A 19,158-nucleotide genomic window follows, 5' to 3' on the forward strand; every position below is an offset into this window, starting at 1 on the left:
TATTTTTGTCCACTGAATAGCTGATGTAACCCAGCAAGTATGTGTGCTGTTAGTTTGTTTGTGCGCCCAGAGAATTGTATGAAACCAGGGCCAACACTCAGATTTTAAAATAGCAATTTTCTATTTAGGATTATCCTATGACAGATACTACTAGAAAAGTATATTTACAATGGTACCACCATTTTGGGTTCAGGCATTTAGGGCTTGATAACATACTACCATAATTACTAATAGTTTCTTGTAGTCATCTATAATAACAACTATAAATGTTTATGTGCCCACTGATTTCTAAATTTAAGGGTGTATTGATCCCAGAATACACATTTGATTGGGCTATTTTTTTGAATCAATGCAGGACTTCCTAACAAAACTTAAGCACTATTCCCTAAATCGCTAGCACCCATTTCCCAAATAGTGAGCTCCACCCCAAAGTTCTAGTGGCCAAAGCAGCATACAGTACTATACAGCAGAAAAGTAATGTCACACAATAGATTTATTGCATTTCAGCAACACAGATTTCTCTTTCCAATATAGGGGTGACAAAAGGTTACACATTTCATCCACATTCAGAAGGAATGTGAAACAAACACTGCTGTTGTGTAATTACCCTAAGAGCCACCAATATTAACAACATTGGCTTGATTTCCATTGCCTGAGACAGAGCGTATTTACAAACTAACATTTCAAGCAGATACCAGCTGGCTGAGAAACAGCCTACTTTCTAATCAATTTAAATAAACAAGAGTATGAAGATATTTTTATTAATAAGGCAAACCATTTAATCTTAGAAATTGAGTATTTTACTGGCTATTAAAATTCCAGAATGTGATACAGCAGTTGTTACTTTGTTATATTTTACAACTCAGGGAAACTACAACTGTACATCTATACTTAAATTTATATTACATTTCAAAACAAAACTACCCTGATCTTACCATTGGGTGTAACATATCGTTAGGAAGAGACACTTGGTACTGCTATAAAATTCAGAAGATTAAAGTTTTAATGGCAAACTCATGGTTTGTCAAAATCTAGAAAACACAAATCTGACTGTATGATTATTAAAGTCAAAGTTTTCAGAATATGCAGTCCAGCTGAAATTGTGTTTTATTTTCACACTTCCAAAGAAGGGAAAGCAACAACTGAAAGAAACAGTATACACATTACTATTAACCTGCATCTGAAGCAACAAAATACATCTAGCAAGTTCAGAATATGTACATCATTGGTAATATGGCCTGTATCTGGCCTGATCTGGATGATGAGGTCCTGGAATAGGGGCTTGAGAAGGAGGCCCTTGCATTCGGGGAGGTGGCAGAGGCCCTCTTGGAGCGGGCCACATCCCAGGGCTCATTCCCCCAGGTTGTGTAAAGGGAGGGCTTAGAGTTCCTTGATCTTCATTGAACTGTGGCAAAGAGCTAGGATTATAATGATGGGGAGGAGGAGCATTAACTGGTGGACCACCATGTTGTGGTGGTGGAGGTCCTGGAGGAGGATGATTCATGTATGGTGGGATTTGAGCAATTATATGTCCAGGTGGGGGTGTGATTGGTGGTGGAACAGTTGTCATTGGTGGTGGAGGACCTTGGCTGTAAACCATGTGAGGTGTCCCAGCTGCCTGAGGAGGGTGTTGCATTGGATGACTGATTGGAGGTGGTGGTGGAGGAGGTGGCGCATAATGTTGCTGTGGAGGCATGATATGGTGGGGATGAGCCACCACTGGTTGGCCTGGATACTCTGGATGATGTAGAGAAGGACCAGGTGCCTGAGGAGTTTCTCTGACCCCAGAATTGGAATCATCCTGAATAGGGACTGTGATTAAGTTGCTATGCTGTCTAGTAGATATTCTGAAAGCATCCTGATTAACAGAGCGGGGTGGAGGGGGGGCTAAGGAAATTTCTGCCTGAGAGGGCCGAATATCATCATGTTGTTGACTGAAATGCTCATGAGGAACATGCTGCATGGGGGGTGGTGGCATCAATATATGTTGTTTTGGTGGCATATGATTCAGATGGTGCTTATCTGGGGGCATTATAAAGCGATCTGGGATTTCTGCTGGGGGTGGGCCCAAAGTAGGATGGATTGGCTCAGGCTGAGGTCGGGCAGTTGGCTTGGTAGCTCTCATGTGACGGTGATTAATGTGTGCCTGCAGATCTCTTTGAGATAAATATGTTCTCTTGCAACCTTGCACAATGCTACACATGAAGAGAGAGCCACGTGCACACTGCTCAATGCGTTGAACTGGATCATTACAGCTGAAAGAAAGAAAAAAGTAGTTTCTTAATGCTGCTTGCACACGTTAATATTCACAAAAAAATGTTGGCAAACAAACATATTGTTAAACAGATATCCTATTATAAACATTTGCTTTGAATTCATTAATTTCCTACAGTTTAATGAAAAAAGTACTAGAACCAGAACTTTAAATAATGTTTACATACTTGCATATTGCATCCGTGCAGTGCTTCAAGAACAGTTGTGCAGTTTTAAATCATAATGTAATGGCTACAGAGTAATGGGCAATACATCTAATGACTAAAATACATTTTTTGGCGGAGCTTGGGAAATCACATGAACAGTATAGAATTTTTTTCCAAGATTTTTGTACTGTTTTTTCATAAAATTGGAGGATCTGTGAGAGTTAAAGAAAATACAACGCATCACTTCTTCAACAGTACCTAAGGCTGGTGCATTTTTTGAAGGAGTGTCAGTCAGGGTTAACATGTAAAGAACTAGAGGTGCCTAAAAATTGGCAAATGCATGAGCAGTAAAAATCTTAAACTCAACTGCACAGTCCAGGACACCCAAAGGCATTGTTATGATGAAACATATAATGGCTGTGCTGTGTGCTTAGGCATATGCCCCGTGTGGGTGCATTTGTCAGCAAAGTTGAGCAATAATATGCATTTGAGCACAAATTAGCACAAGAAAGTTGATAACTGATGCATCACATTTCCAGCATGCGCATTGTTATCTGCAGAATAACTTTGTTTGTAACACCACACCATTTATTTTTGATATGTTGGGATTTATCAGATGTATTAAAAAAAAAAAAAACACTTTATCAGATGTATTAAAAAAAAAAAAAAACACTTGGTTTTCTTCAGATCAAATCATTAACATAGCCCACAAACAGCTATATGAATACTTATTGTGGTGCTGCACGTTATTGTTACATAGTCACTGTAACGATCGCCGCCCGGAGCAGGCCCAGGAGCTCCGGGCGGCGCGTCCTCTCCTGCCGGCGTCGCTCCCAAGATGGCGGCGCCCATGGCCGCCACGTGGGTAAGCGGCGCCGGCGCGATGACGTCAGTGCGCCGACGTCGGCGCAAGGACGTCAATGACGTCATTAAGTCGCCAAATTCAAATAAAAAGCCTGTTTAGACGCCAGGATGGCGCCCAAGTATAGGAAACCTTGCCCTAAGTATTTCCTGGGTTCCCTGTGTGCTAATATTCCTTATCCTGATCCGGATTATTATCCTTGACCCCTGCCTGGCCTTTGGACTTTGCTGTTATCTGCCTGCCCCTGAACTCTTGCCTGGATTCTGACTACTCTCTGGATTAACCCCTTGGACACCGCGACCTTGCACCCTCAAGAAGGCTTCCTCCTTGATCCCGACTACCTCCCTGGAGGGAGCTCCCGGCTCCCTGACATTATACTTGGGCCATGGATCCTACTGAGGAAGCTACGCCTGATGTCGGACGAGCGCTCCGCGGACTGGCATCCCGCATGGAGGAATATGAAGCCCAGCAGTACCACATTGCACAGGCACTCGATACCCTTCTCTCCCGAGTGCCTCCAGCGCCTCCTGCTTCCCAAGCGGCTGCAAATCCTCCCTTGGCGGACGTCTCATCTAACACAGGTTTCTCGTCTGGTGAGCCTCGTATTCCGCCTCCTCCTCGCTTCAGTGGGGACCCACAGGCCTGCAGAGGTTTTGCTACACAGTGCCAGATCCAGTTCGAGTTTCAACCCTCGCACTTCCCCAATGAACGTTCCAAGGTGGGGTATGTAATGTCTCGTTTGGTGGGCAAACCGCTTGAGTGGGCAACATCTCTTTGGGAGAAGAATTCTCCACTGACTTTTGATGCCAAGGCTTTTCTGCAAACATTCCGTACTGTGTTTGATGCCCCGGGTCGGGTCACTAATGCTCCTTCTCGTCTCCTGCAACTCCGACAGGGAAACCGCAGCGTCAGTGACTATGCTATTGACTTTAGAACTTTGATGGCTGAAACTTCCTGGAATGACGATGCCTATAAGGCCGTATTCTATCAAGGTCTGTCTATTCGCATTAAAGATGATCTTGTCTCCAGGGAGATCCCTGATCTGCTGGAAGATCTGATTGCACTGTCCATTAAAGTGGACACTCGTCTCAGAGAGCATCAAGTAGAGAGGGAGCATTGTAAACGATTTCAACCCGTGTTGGCACCTCGCTTCCAGAGACCTCTCTTGCAAACTCCAGCTGCTCAAGCTCCTCCTTCTCCTCCAGAGGAACCGATGCAGGTTGGAAGGGCTCGTCTCTCCGAACAAGAAAGACTCCGTAGACGAATGGCTGGCTTATGTCTGTATTGTGGCGGACAGTCTCATTTTGCGAATTCTTGTCCAGCGAAGCCCACGAGTTCTGTTCCCCGAGGTATATCTAGGGTAACACATGTAGGGGGCACTACTCCAAAGTCTCAAGAGAACACTCACAGGTTTCTCCTTCCTTTACAGATTCGCCTAGCCACTAAGACTATTGTTGGCTCTGCTTTCATTGACTCTGGAGCTGCTGGGAACTTCATGGACGCTCTGTTCGCCAAACACTTGGAAGTTCCCTTATTCCCATTGTCTACTCCTCTCCGAGTCACAGCCATTGACGACAGACCCCTGGAGGCTGAATTTATCTCCATGACGACTGGGGAATTGCCTGTGCAGGTTGGGACATTGCATAAAGAAAGACTTTCGTTCCTAATTATTTCCTGCCCATCCGTTCCAGTTGTGTTGGGTCTTCCTTGGCTGCGCCTGCATAATCCTTCCATTGATTGGTCCGCAGGACAGATTTCCCGTTGGAGCCCATTTTGCCAGCAGCACTGCCTTCCTGCTGAACCCCTCCGGAGGGTGAATATCTCTTTGTCTGATCTGAAGACTCTACCCCCTTTTACAAGGAATTCGCTGATGTGTTCTGTAAGAAGTCTGCAGAATTCCTTCCTCCACATCGACAATACGATTGTCCTGTCGATCTCCTGCCTGGAACCATGCCCCCTAGAGGTCGTACTTATCCTCTCTCTCCAGCGGAGACCACTGCTATGAAGCAGTATATCCAAGAAAATCTTCAGCGGGGGTTTATTCGCCCTTCTACCTCTCCTGCCGGGGCTGGATTCTTCTTCGTGGAAAAGAAGGATGGAGGCCTTCGTCCTTGCATCGACTACCGGGGTCTTAATAAGATTACGGTTAAGAACCGGTATCCCTTGCCCTTGATTGCCGAACTCTTTGACCAATTGAAGGGGGCTAAAATCTTCACTAAGTTGGATCTCCGTGGGGCGTACAACCTCATTCGCATCCGTGAGGGTGATGAATGGAAGACGGCTTTCAACACTCGTGACGGGCACTATGAATATCTCGTTATGCCCTTTGGCCTTTGCAATGCCCCTGCCGTCTTCCAGGAGTTTGTTAACGATGTGTTCCGGGATCTCCTAGGAAGGTTCGTAGTCGTGTACCTGGACGACATCCTGATCTTTTCTAAAGACCTAGAAAGCCATCGCTCCCAGGTGAAGGAGGTACTCTCTCGTTTGAGGAAGAACTCTCTCTTCGCCAAGTTGGAGAAGTGCGTCTTCGAGGTGTCTAAGATCCCCTTCCTAGGATACATTATCTCTCCTGAGGGATTTGAGATGGATCCCGTGAAAGTGTCTGCCATCCAGGAGTGGCCTCTCCCGCTGTGTACCAAGGCAATCCAGAGATTTATCGGATTTGCTAATTACTATCGGCAGTTCATCCGGGGGTTCTCTTCCCGCATTGCACCTATCCTGGCCCTCATCCGGAAAGGGGGTAAACCCAGCTTGTGGCCTCCATCTGCCATTGATGCTTTTCAGTCCTTGAAAGAGGCCTTCACGTCCGCTTCTGTCCTCCGACACCCCAATCCTGAACTACCCTTCTGCATCGAAGTTGATGCTTCTGAAGTCGGAGCCGGAGCCATCCTGTCTCAGAGACACCCCGCTGATGGGAAGTTGCACCCCTGTGCTTATTTCTCCAAGAAGTTCTCGTCCGCAGAGCAGAACTACGATGTCGGGAACCGAGAACTCTTGGCTGTTAAACTCGCCCTTGAAGAATGGCGTCACCTCTTGGAGGGTTCTCTGATTCCTGTTCAGATTTACACCGATCATAAGAATCTCGAGTTCATCCAGTCCCTCAAGAGGCTAAACCCCAGACAGGCAAGGTGGGCTCTCTTCTTCTCTCGATTTAATTTTATCTTGACTTATCGCCCAGGCTCCAAGAATCGGAAGGCCGATGCCTTGTCTCGTAGCTTCACTCCGGTGGACCGCTCTCCTGAGAGACAAGAGCCAATCATCCCTCCAGTCAAGATTATTGCCTCCCTGTATCCACAGTTTGCCGACCAAATCCTGGCTGGTCAGTCTTCTGCTCCTTCCGGTACTCCCATTGGGATGGCATTTGTTCCTCCTGAGCTGCGTCTGCCTATCCTGCAACAGACCCATTGCTCCAGGCAAGCCGGACACCCTGGCCCAGCTAAAACTCTTGAACTCTTACGACGCCTGGTCTGGTGGCCTGATATCCGCAAAGATGTGAAAGACTTTGTTGCTGCTTGTAATGTTTGTGCCACATCTAAGTCAAGCCACTCCCGCCCCAGTGGGTTACTACAGCCCTTGCCAGTTCCTTCCCGTCCCTGGACCCACCTGTCCATGGACTTCATTGTCGAACTTCCTCCCTCCTGTGGGAACACGGTGATCTGGGTTGTCATTGATCGTTTCTCCAAAATGGCCCATTTCATCCCTCTGAAGAAGTTGCCCTCTGCGGTGGAGTTGTCCCAGCTATTTATCCAGTACATCTTCCGCCTGCATGGTTTCCCGGTGGAGATCGTCTCCGATAGAGGCACACAGTTTACTGCCAAGTTCTGGCGTTCCCTATGCAAAGACCTGGGAATTGTTCTTCAGTTTTCATCTGCATACCACCCGCAGACGAATGGGGCAGCTGAACGTGTCAACCAAGCCCTGGAACAGTTCTTGAGGAACCACGTTTCCCTTTGTCAAGATGATTGGTCTGATCTCCTCCCGTGGGCGGAATTTGCTCATAACAATGCCTGCCACACTTCCACTGGAAGGTCCCCATTTATGGCGGTGTATGGTCAACATCCTCAAGCCTTCCCACAAGACTTTGTGTTGTCCGATGTTCCGGCCGCTGATGACCATGCAGCCCACATGTCTGCTATTTGGGCCACAACCAAGTCCAATCTGGAGAAGAGTGCTCTGGTTCTTAAGACGTTTGCAGATCGTAGACGTAGACCCTCTCCTCCCTACAAGGTCGGTGATAAAGTCTGGTTGTCTTCCAGGAACATTCGGTTGAAGGTACCATCTCCTAAGTTGGGTCCGAGGTTCGTAGGTCCTTTTTCCATCCTGGAGGTGATCAATCCTGTGGCTGTCAGACTTCAGCTTCCTCCTGAGATGCGAATTCCCAACGTGTTTCATGTCTCCTTGGTGAAACCCGCTACCTCCAACCGCTTTTCTGTTGTCCAGCCTCCTCCTCCTACTATCTCTGTGGATGGTCAACAAGAATATGAAGTGGAGAAGATCCTTGACTCCAGAATCTCCAGGGGGTCTCTTCAGTACCTCATCAAGTGGAAGGGCTTTGGCCCTGAAGAATGCTCCTGGGAAGGATACTCTGATGTCCATGCTCCTCGTCTGGTGAGGGAGTTCCATTCCAAGTTTCCCCAGAAGCCAAGTCCTGGTGGTCCGGAGGCCCCCCGTGAAGGGGGGGGTACTGTAACGATCGCCGCCCGGAGCAGGCCCAGGAGCTCCGGGCGGCGCGTCCTCTCCTGCCGGCGTCGCTCCCAAGATGGCGGCGCCCATGGCCGCCACGTGGGTAAGCGGCGCCGGCGCGATGACGTCAGTGCGCCGACGTCGGCGCAAGGACGTCAATGACGTCATTAAGGCGCCAAATTCAAATAAAAAGCCTGTTTAGACGCCAGGATGGCGCCCAAGTATAGGAAACCTTGCCCTAAGTATTTCCTGGGTTCCCTGTGTGCTAATATTCCTTATCCTGATCCTGATTATTATCCTTGACCCCTGCCTGGCCTTTGGACTTTGCTGTTATCTGCCTGCCCCTGAACTCTTGCCTGGATTCTGACTACTCTCTGGATTAACCCCTTGGACACCGCGACCTTGCACCCTCAAGAAGGCTTCCTCCTTGATCCCGACTACCTCCCTGGAGGGAGCTCCCGGCTCCCTGACAGTCATGAAGTGTCAACATATGGAAGAGTGTCCTGTTTTTCTAGGGTATATAATTTTACACAGCATGATAACTATGCCTGTGATATCTAGAAAATTATCTATGAACGTTTGAAGGTCTGAGGCCATCAGATGTGTATGGAGTAAAATTTGCTGCATTCCAAAGAATTCAATTTTTATCATTGCTACAACTTTGGCAACAATGCTGAGCCCAATAAAAGTGTGTGTACAATGACGGGGGGGGGGCATTTATTTTTTACAGAAGCTGTAAAGAAAAAAAAAAAAGCTAGCAGCACAAAATATAGGCAACTTGCAAAAGGGATAGTTGTAATGTATCCGGTTCACTTTAAAATGAATGGCTTAACCAATGTCTATTGCTATAACTTGTTGCTGCCCAAGCACTGTACCTATCCTGATGAAAGAAGAAGTGAAACTGGAATAACTAACAACATGGAATCTCTCATCATCTCGCATCATGTCGCTCCCCCCTCCTTCCTTTTTCTCTGTAATACAACATTCCCGTGCAGTACCAATGCCCTTCCAAGCATTCTGGATAATAGGTTTCAAAACATACCTGTGCCTATTTCTTGCCAAACAAAAAATTTACAATATCAAAGACTTACAGTATGAACTCATATACACAACCGGTGAAAACAATAAAAAAAATTAACAATTGTGCAGTATGAGATGATATTTCAGTGCTTTCAAAAATATTTTATGCATTGGCAAATATAAAGGTTCCTTGCTCATCAGAAATTAAATGTAATCTGCTCATAAAATTACAGAAAAATAATCCCCACATTCTGTGTGGCCAAGCTGTTCTTAAATTGAGGTGTTCACATCAATTAAGTTAGCTCATTCACCTCAGATCTAAAGAGTTCTGATAAGAAATTATGAAATATTTTTTTGAGAAGGAAAGCATTCCTTCCCATATCTTTGCAGTTACTTAAGGAGTTGCTGTGCTAATAGGACCTACCTCATACGTTTGAAGGTGTCAGTACTTTCTTCAACAAGTGTTCTTTTGGGAGGGGAAAAAGAGACATTATACCACAAAATAAAAAAAAAAAATACATTCCATTTAGTTACACCTTGTAAAACACAACTAGAATAAAAATAAGGTATATAAAAAAAAACCCTCAGCTAAAATAATAATAATATATAGCAATATGACTATGAAGATGTTCATTCATCCAGGTCATGGTATTTCTAGTATAGGTAAATCTTAAACAACTGGACTTGCTGAGTAATTAGAAAAAGACAATAATACCCACCCTAAGTAACAAATATCTTTTATGCATCTTTATAAATATATGTAATGTTTTCTTATTGTTAATTCACTTTATCAAAAGAGAAGCAACTACCAAATGAATACTACAAGCATTATACTGACTCACTTATCCTACTCATTGTCTACTAGGTCCTTTTGAGGAATATATTGTACAATACTACTTGGCCTCAAACTTTTTTGCTTTTTCTAAGAAAGAATAAATGTAATTGTAGACTTACCCTGGGCACAGTTTATCTGCCTTTTTCTCATGCATTAAAGCACAGTCATAGCAGAAAACATGCTTACAAGGAATCTGAAAAAGAAGTATGCTTTTAAATGTATAATTTTATGTTCAGTTCTATTCAACTACATTTTAAGAAGCAACAGAGTCTGTCGGAAATAAATAGTATGGGGCATCTTCTATGGGCAAAAGTTAAGTAACTCTTACTGACCATGTATGTAAACAAGAGGTACCCTTCCATAAAAAGTATTAAATAATGAGGCTATAATACAAGACAGGTCTGGCCAACCAGTGTTATCAACTGCTGTGCTGTTGAAACACAGATTTACAATACCTTCAAGCCACATACTAAACACCCCAAGAAATAATAATTATTTTGCCAGTTTGTTAGTCTGGATCAATGCAAACTATTACAGCTAAACATTGAGGAAAAAAACAACAACACACCATACGTAATGACAGGGAGAGAAGCATGCACAATAACAGCACAAATAAAGTAAACCTAACATAATAGTTTGAATATTGGAGGTTTTCTTCTGCTACCCCATTTGACCAAAAAAAAAAAAAAAAAAAAAAAAACTTACATGATCAGGTTCCCAATTAACTAAAAAAAAACACATAAAATACACATATGGAGAATTGCAGTAAAGTGAAATTATAGATTTGTACAAAGTAAAGTACGTGCTATGCACTGTCATTCAATCAGTACTAGCAAAATTCTTGGCCACTTGTAGGAAGGACCACATAGAAAAACAATTACTGTACTTGCAGCACCAATTTATATTGTTGTAAAGTTCATAAATTATTGTTCCACCATAAAAGCAGCATCATCCAGCCTCCTGTTCCTTGACTGTGACTGAAGTGGATTCATTAATAAAATATGCTTTATCCAGTATAATAAGGAAAGCATTGTGTTTTCTTTTAAGGGGTTGTTCAAACACTATTTCCAGATGTTTTCAGATCAGTTCAACAGAAATACAAACTTTTCCAATTAGTTTCTATTTTTTATTTGTGACCGTTTTTCTAATATTGAAATGGAAATGTTCATTTTTCACCTTCTTATGTCTTTCTGAAGCAGCTTGGGGGGGGTGTCGCCGACTCTGTATCTGTTTTAAATTGATACATTAGTTGTTACATTTCTTATTTTTGGCCCTGCTGAGTAGAATCCCTGAGTTTCATTGAAGGCAGCTGTTGGAATTGATACAATAGTTGCTAATATTCTAAAGATACTGTTGAGAAATGTATTAACTAATGTATCAACAAATGTAGCAAATTGTAACAGACCAGAGATAAGAGGAACATTAAACTTTAATTTTGGGAAAACTGTCAAAAATAAATAAAAAGGAAAGCAATCGAAAAAAGTTATAAATAAAGAATAAATTACTGTTGGTGCTTATTTATTGATCCCATTAGGCAGCAGAAGCATCAAGTAGCATTGCTGTAACAATGTGGTGTATTTTACCAACGGCAGTGTTTAAAAGGGTATTTACAAGTGCAGACTTAGGAAGCCATTATTCAGCTAAACACACATAGGCAGAACAATTTGGAGTCATGTAGAGCACAAATATGGCCAAGCACATTAGATTTCAGTGGAAATTATGGTGGAAGGCTACCATATGAACTTTATTTACATGGTGTGGCGAGTGAGAAAGATGCCAGTACATTTTTTTTTTTTTTTGGTGCTTCTTACCAGTGGTCAGTAACTTTGCTAGTAATGACTGACTGCAAAGCAAGTTAATTACTATGCATATGTTTATAATTCTGCTAATTCTCCCTACACACATATTTGTATATTATTTGCAATAAACTAGAGACAATTGGGGAGGATGCCAGAGGTACAGGATATTTGCATATTACAGAAGCACTGGGTTCAATATGGACTTTATTTTTTTACATGTTCCACAGAATGCTCATTTATATTGTTTGGTTTTTAATACTGGATACATTTTGTTGATTCCAGCTATATAACTTTTTATTATGTATTTACTGTGAACGTACTTATTTCTGATACATTTGAGATACTACTTATTCTGGTGACTAACATAATTTTTTTGTGTCAGGACTCACAAGCAATAATATTATCCTTTAGTAGAAAAAATGAATGCATACAATTAATACTTGTATGAATACCAATACAATCCTTTCATTGCATCTTGCAGTACAGTAAAGTTCCATTAAAGAGACCTATATTCAAATGCTTCATTGATTATTTACAATACTATACACAACAGTGTGTGTACTTTGGAAGGTAAATGTAATGAATTTTTTACATCAATTTGGGGAGATTTTAGGATATTATTTGAGTTACCAAAATACTCCCCTTTATATTAGTGATAACTGATCAGTGTCGTATACATATATACTCCCTATTATTCACTAAAAGTTGTATAATCATGGAGAACTTTGTACCTTAATTCAGGTGACTTTCTTTACATTCATACAAATGTTTAGCTTAGAAACAGTAGTCAGAATATTTAGAAGTGCAGTTATTTTATAATGTATCTGTTACTTACTAACACAGCACGTTACCTACCATGCGTCCATAGATTTTAATAGGCAGGCCACATTTGTCACAAAAATGAACAGGGGTGTCTTCTTTTTCTCCAATGAGATTAAGCTGTAAAAATGCGTACAATGAAAGACATTTTTCAGTTAGTTGAATACTAAAAGAACAAAAAACACAGAACAGTGAAAAGTTAAACTTTACTTTAACTAGAGAAAGCTACAACTAATGTAATTTTATTTCCATACATATTATTTCTTACTTACTTAGAATATTAAAGGACACCTTAGAGTAAACCTTTAATATAATACAGACAATGGTATTCTAAGACAATTTGAAAAATGTTTTTTTGTTCCTTTGAACGTGGAGGCCTAGTTATTAAAGATGAATTTTAGTGGTTTTAGAGGATTTTTAAACCACGATAACTCACTTTCTCTAAAACTACGAATGTCATGACCTGTATTAAAAGATCCGGAAAAAAAATACAAATACCTCTAATAATTCGACTTTTTCAGACACTTCCTAGCGAAAAAAAAAATTTGAAAACCAATAAAAGTCCAAATTGTTTTAAACAGTCCAAAAGGATCAGCACAGCTCCCATTGACTTCTATAGGATCTTGACAAATTTTACTTGGCAAGGTTTTGTATTAGAGGTTTTAGTGGTTTTTACAATAAGTAAATATCGAATTTTTAGAGCTTTAAAAAAAAAAATTAGGATAACCAAAAAGATATGTGGAACAAATAGAAATTTGATTGTTAGTAAATGGGTCAGTTAGCATTTAAAGCTGCAATCTGCATAGAGGCAGAAAAAGAAAAATTCAAGAAGAATAAAAAAATAAAGGTGAAATGTTGCTAAGGATAGGCCAACGTATTAAATACTAAATGTAAAACTCCCAGTTTGTCCCAATTCATTGCATGCATGTTTTGTGATGTTGTAATGATTTTCACAGAATGTTTAAATTATTTCATTTTATACCTGTGATAATATATGATGATGGAAAGGGACTAGGATTATGGGAAAAAAATGTCAGCGCACAGTGGGGGTATTTATAAACACTGGGCAAATTTGCCCAGTGTTTTTTAAGGAGCCCCACTGTGTTTAAAACACAATTATTTACAGTCACAGAAAACAAGGAATAATAGCTCAATGGAACCTAGAGAAAGCAAGCAATGCAGATTAACTGCTAAGTGATTTATTTTTCACGTTTGTGAAAAATAAATCACTTAGAAGTTAATCTGCATTGCGTGCTTTCTCTCAGTTCCATTGAGCTATTGGATCATTTGCTGCACCTGGAGCGGGGGTGTCCTACTGAGATAGAGAGCCTGAAGTACCCCAATACCCAGTCATCTTCATTTTGAAAACAAGGAACAAATTCACTGCATTTACAAATTGCTATCCTACCTTAAAGTCCCAAAATAGGTGAGCAGGAAATCTCCTCTGACTATTAAACATGTCACCTCCTTTATTTTCATACCTCTCCTCTTCATTATAATTAAAACCTTCTTGAAAAAAACAATTATACATGTATCAGTTACAGGCATTTGAAGTAGCGACACAGTTATTGCTGCATGTAATCTCTACAACACCATGTATAAATGAAGTGTATAATATTCAATTATTTAAAGAAATGACAGGGTTTAATGGTCTCAGGGAGTGACTCGGAGACAAAAGCCTCGTTCAGCTTCTGCCTCTCTCTTCTGCATTCTTATACATTATACCTTCTTCACCTGGCTGAGGCTTTGTTGGGATTCGGTTCATGTTTCTTTGGGGCCGAGGAGACGGTTTACTTTTGTTTGGTTGCTTTGAAATTAGCTTTATAGGTATTCGCCGACGGACATCCAAGCCACTCATGGACCCCATACTGTTAGTGCCTTGTAGATCATTATCTAAAATAAATTAAATATTTTACAGATTAAGTAACAGAAAAAATAACCCCCTAATATGTATGGAATTCCTCTATTTACTTTATTTTTAATCATATCCTCTGAATATCACCTTAAATATAAATAAAGGTGTAGGAAACCTTATCTGGTGACCTGCTGTCCAGAAAACTGAGAAATGATTGCAAAATCATCCACCACAGAGTCCAAATTCTAAATGTTGAATAAATTCCTTTTCCAAACAGAAAACTCCATACTTGTACTCTAAAATATGCACTTTTTATTGAAAAAGATGTCCCATTTTGGTACGGTATCAATATCTTTCACACCTTTAGATACAGCACAGCACAGACCCTAATCAAGCACAATATCACTTATCTAGTGTACATGATTCTTGCCCTACATAATAAAGTCAAAGATCAAATTTGAGACACACATTCAGCATACGCTGCTGGCATTTTTAAGATTGCAGATAAGCACCTGTTCCAAGCTGTGCAGTTCCTGTTTTACATTAATGGAAACTACCAATCATCACTAGTGAAAGGCAAATGTTAGCCCAATAATGTGGCCCAAAGGCTACATAAGAGTTCCACTGATCTTTTTGTTGGACATTATTTTACCATAACCTGACCCACAAATATATAATTTAGTGAATAATAAGCCTACTATAAGAAAACAGAAAGGCTTAAAGAACAATAACTCAAAGAAGTTGGCTAAAAATGCCAAACCCTTATATTTTGGGTTATGTACTAGATCCAGATCTAAACATTCCCCCAGCAGCTTCCCATATTTTGCTTATTCAAACTGATGCACTGTGCCATTCTCCGTTACCTGAGCTTAGGGACTGCCAATATAAAATCCACAATACAAATTTAACAATGAATTTACATTCATAGCTTGTGGCATCATAAGAATCAGTGCATTCTACCTTGGATTTATAAGCTTCCAAAGTAGATGTAACCTCACTTTTTGCTCATTTGTTTGATTATATCTGACACAAGGGAGATACTGCACTTACAGGAAAATCTGAAAAATATTTATTGTAGCAAATCAGCTGACATTTTATGCATTGCGGGAAAATTACAAGTGACTTCATAGGTGTGTGATAATACCCAGCCCCAAAGTGAAACATCAGGAGCACTCACAGATGTGATACAAAGGGAATTTTTATTACAGCTTAACAAGCTCCTCTACATCTACGCGTTTCGGTTCTCCTTGAACCATCGTCAGGGCGTCCTATGTGATGTATATATATAATACACAAAAGCCATGAATATCCTGTAAATTATATCCTTATAAACGGTGAGTTCTGATGTCATTTCTGTCACGACTCACTTATACTTGTTTATTATAATAAATAAAGTACCTCCAGTTGAAAAATATGAGGATATTAGAAGTTACCTCGGAGTTCCATGACCTATATAAAAACACGAGGCATTCGGCCTCGTGTTTTTATATGATCATGAAACTCCTTGGTAACTTATAATATCCTTATATTTTACAAGAGGGGGTACTTTATTCAATATATATATATATATATATATATATATATATATATATATATATATATATATATATGCGTCAGATGGGTTTTTTGCCTTATAAACGTTGAGTTCTGATGTCATCTGTTATAAATGGTGAGTTCTGATGTCATTTCTGTCACGACTCACTGAAATTTGTGTATTATAATAAATTAAGTACCCCCAGTTGCAAAATATCAGGATATTACAAGTTACCTTCGGCCTCGTGTGTTTATATGGTCATGAAACTCCTTGGTAACTTATATCTTATAATTTACAAGAGGGGGTACTTTATTCACTATATATATATATATATATATATATATATATATATATATATATATATATATATATATATATATATATATATATAGCTCCCAACTATGCATGGCATGGTATCAGAATGTAAGTATAGAGAACGGTTTAGAATATCCAGTAAATGTAGTGGATTAGGCTCCTTGCAGCCCCGGGTGCAAGCCGTACCCCGTGCCAGGGCAAAGTATACATGTAGCAAATAAAGCAGCAGCACTCCGGTATCTTTGAAAATTTGCAAAACTTTACTCAAATGCCATAGGCAACGTTTCGGGCTACGCAGGCCCATGGCTTGACAAAGGGCCTGCGTAGCCCAAAACGTTGCCTATGGCATTTGAGTAAAGTTTTGCAAATTTTCAAAGATACCGGAGTGCTGCTGCTTTATTTGCTACAGGTTTAGATTATCCTGGTACTTTGAGGTGTGATTACACTTGCAACTTGACACGTTCTATCAATGAAGCGCAGTTACTGAAAGCTCACAGTTTGTTTTTTTGTGTTACCGAATCTTCAACATGTTCGATACATTTAAGTTGAGTGTTTACACAGAAGCAGTGTAGAATTCCTTCCTAGTCACTTCCCAGAGAGTAGTCGAGGGCCAATTTCTCTGCGCCATCTTCTGTCACCATATACAATGATCGTATTTGCAGCAGTAGTGCGTAATTACATATAACAAATGACTTTTTAAACTTTTATTCTATCTAAATATACACATTAAAAGTGACAGCGCTGCTAACAACAACTGCACAGGAAATCCCTTTCCCAGAAGGAAGCGCGCAGGCCCCGTCACACTCAGAGTTCCAGCGCGAACACAATAGTGATGCAGTGTGGCTCCCCGCATTCAGGTATGAGCACAGACTAATCGGCTCCACATTGAATGCAATAAACAAAACTACACCAATTTGAACAGCAATACTGAACATTTCCCATTACCATTATGGTCCATGATTCAACGCGAGGCACTCTGGGAACGGAAATTATGGGGCGGCGCTCAGGAAAAGGAAGTACAATTGTAAACATGCGTAGGGCGCGTACTGTGTGACTCATTTGCAGTGATATGCGTAAGGCGCGTACTGTGTGATCAGTTCGCAGTGACTTTTCGTGATGGCTTGGTCACGTGACTGGGGTGTTTTCATTTCAAATAAACGCCGATTTTGGTTTGGTTTTGCACTGATTTTTGGACTACACTCCTCTGGACATTTGGGCAACATGGGAACCCGTTTAGTAACATAGATTGTGAATTGCGCCTTCAAGATGGTGGTTACGTAGCAACCACAAAAAGGGGTTAGATGAGTCTAATACTTAGGTTAAAAAAGAGAATAAATGCACAGATCTGCTTAACTACCACTGACACCTTACTAGCTTGGTTTAACTCCTATTGTAGGCAGTGTAAAACCATACTATGGTCCATGCATATCAGTGATCTAAAGTAAACTGTCTCATGTCATGTATCTTATACCAGCACTGCTAAAATATGCAAAAGAAAAATATGAATCATATCACCACTGTATAATATTCAGTAGATGTAATTTGCAATTCCCCACACAGTGTGCACAAAAGGCAGCAGTGGGACTTTTTTTTTTTTTTATAACATTGGGAACAGCCATCATTTTTACCGGCCAGGCTGGTAAAATACTGGTCACGTGGCAACCCTGGGCATTGTGGACGTTGTCCTGAATGGAACGTTGACTGTTCAATAGGGGCTAGTGGATAGGGTTGCTGTTTAGGAAACAAGCACTAAACGACATCTTGCCCGGTGCCCACAACCTGCCAATGTCTGCCATGCCTCTGTTGCTCCCTGTTTATCCAAACTGTAGTCTCCCACTGAATATTCACATTGGTGAATCCTCTTGCAATTGTTTGTCAAGTACTAGAGAATTAGTGAGTGGAGTGGGACACTTATGGAGGGTTCACATCAGTGCAATATACTGGCTGGGTGCGATATGTTCCAATTTTAAAATAAAACACATAACTTCACAAGGTTTGAGTTTTTACCAGTTTGCTACACCTTGAGGCTGTAGGCTTCAAGCTCTATTCCCCATTTAACTTGTCTTATGTAGTTTACCAATTTACTTGTGCTGTAGCATCAAAATATACATTAAGAGTAAGGCCACACTGGGCGTTTTGGGGAGATTTGGTCGCCTGGCGACTAATCGCCTCGTCTTTGCGACGACCAATCTCCCCAAACGCCTTCCCTCACTTAGCGCCGGCTAAAATGAAAAAAAATGCAAGCGCTAATCGCACGCGCCGATTCGTTTCCTCGTGAGGCAAATTCGTGCAACTTCAGAAAACAAACCGAACGAACGAATGAGGAGAGATGGGAGTGCAGCCGCACCAAAGTGATGTGTTTTTAAATTAAGGAGTTCCGAAGTCCCCACACAATGCTGGTTATGCCGTGCTTGCTACCACGTTACCGCCCCCGCAATCAGCGAGTTAGTCTCGCATGATAACAGTACTGCTGTGCTTTTTACCCCGTAGTAGCCCCCACCACGATCGGGTTAACCCCACATGAATAGGTATCAGTTTTGAGTAGCTGAACCCTGCCTAATTGAATCTAAAAGAAATTGAGCGCCTGGCACTCGGCGAGCTTTATCAAAGGCATAAAAGCGGCTCAGTTTGGACTACGCGTCTGCACTATCGTCACACTATCAACCAATGGGGATACCACGGCTGAAGAGAGAAAGTGGGTTAGACACGCCCATTATTTGTTGCTAACCTGTCTGTTTTTAAGGATATGCTACAATGTTGTATTATCCTTATCACAATGTATTGTGCAACAATTGTATCAATGTGTATCATTATTCTATCATTTCAAACAGAACAGTGTGGGATGCAGCATAGTCTTATCAGAGGAGGGAGGGTAGTACTATATTGCAAATTTTGCAATGGGTATCACAAGAATATGTAAATAGAGATATCCTCAACAATATCTTCATAGTGAGTAGTACACATTAATAGATATACAGTTGGTCCCATGTGTGACCATAAAATGTATGTAAGGGAC

At 41.1% G+C, this 19,158-nt stretch overlaps 1 protein-coding gene across 5 annotated transcripts; it reads right to left on the bottom strand.

The window, feature by feature from the left end:
• Positions 1-475: 475 nt before the first annotated feature.
• cbll1.L (Cbl proto-oncogene-like 1, E3 ubiquitin protein ligase L homeolog) lies at positions 476-17,230 on the bottom strand. 5 transcript variants are annotated; one of them, XM_018250541.2, is made up of 7 exons: positions 17,088-17,230; positions 14,173-14,331; positions 13,847-13,944; positions 12,475-12,558; positions 9,940-10,013; positions 9,410-9,451; positions 476-2,255 (listed from the first exon to the last, which is right to left on the bottom strand). In XM_018250541.2, the coding sequence occupies exons 1-7, from the start codon at positions 17,098-17,100 to the stop codon at positions 1,223-1,225; spliced, it is 1,503 nt and encodes a 500-aa protein (XP_018106030.1). In that variant the 5' UTR covers positions 17,101-17,230; the 3' UTR covers positions 476-1,222. The 5 variants fall into 5 exon arrangements, with proteins under 5 accessions (XP_018106030.1, XP_018106029.1, XP_018106028.1 ...); XM_018250540.2 differs by having other exon boundaries at positions 13,847-13,947; XM_018250539.2 differs by having other exon boundaries at positions 13,847-13,947; positions 14,164-14,331.
• Positions 17,231-19,158: the final 1,928 nt, after the last annotated feature.

Source organism: Xenopus laevis, chromosome 3L, assembly GCF_017654675.1.
Source record: "Xenopus laevis strain J_2021 chromosome 3L, Xenopus_laevis_v10.1, whole genome shotgun sequence".
In the NCBI taxonomy this organism is placed as follows: Eukaryota; Metazoa; Chordata; class Amphibia; order Anura; family Pipidae; genus Xenopus; species Xenopus laevis.

Coding starts and splice junctions, on each gene's coding strand:
- cbll1.L (XM_018250539.2), bottom strand. Junction 10,014..12,474: donor TTAAAATCTATGGACGCATG/GTAGGTAACGTG, acceptor CTTCTTTTTCAG/ATTCCTTGTAAGCATGTTTT. Junction 9,452..9,939: donor GCAGATAAACTGTGCCCAGG/GTAAGTCTACAA, acceptor CCCTCCCAAAAG/AACACTTGTTGAAGAAAGTA.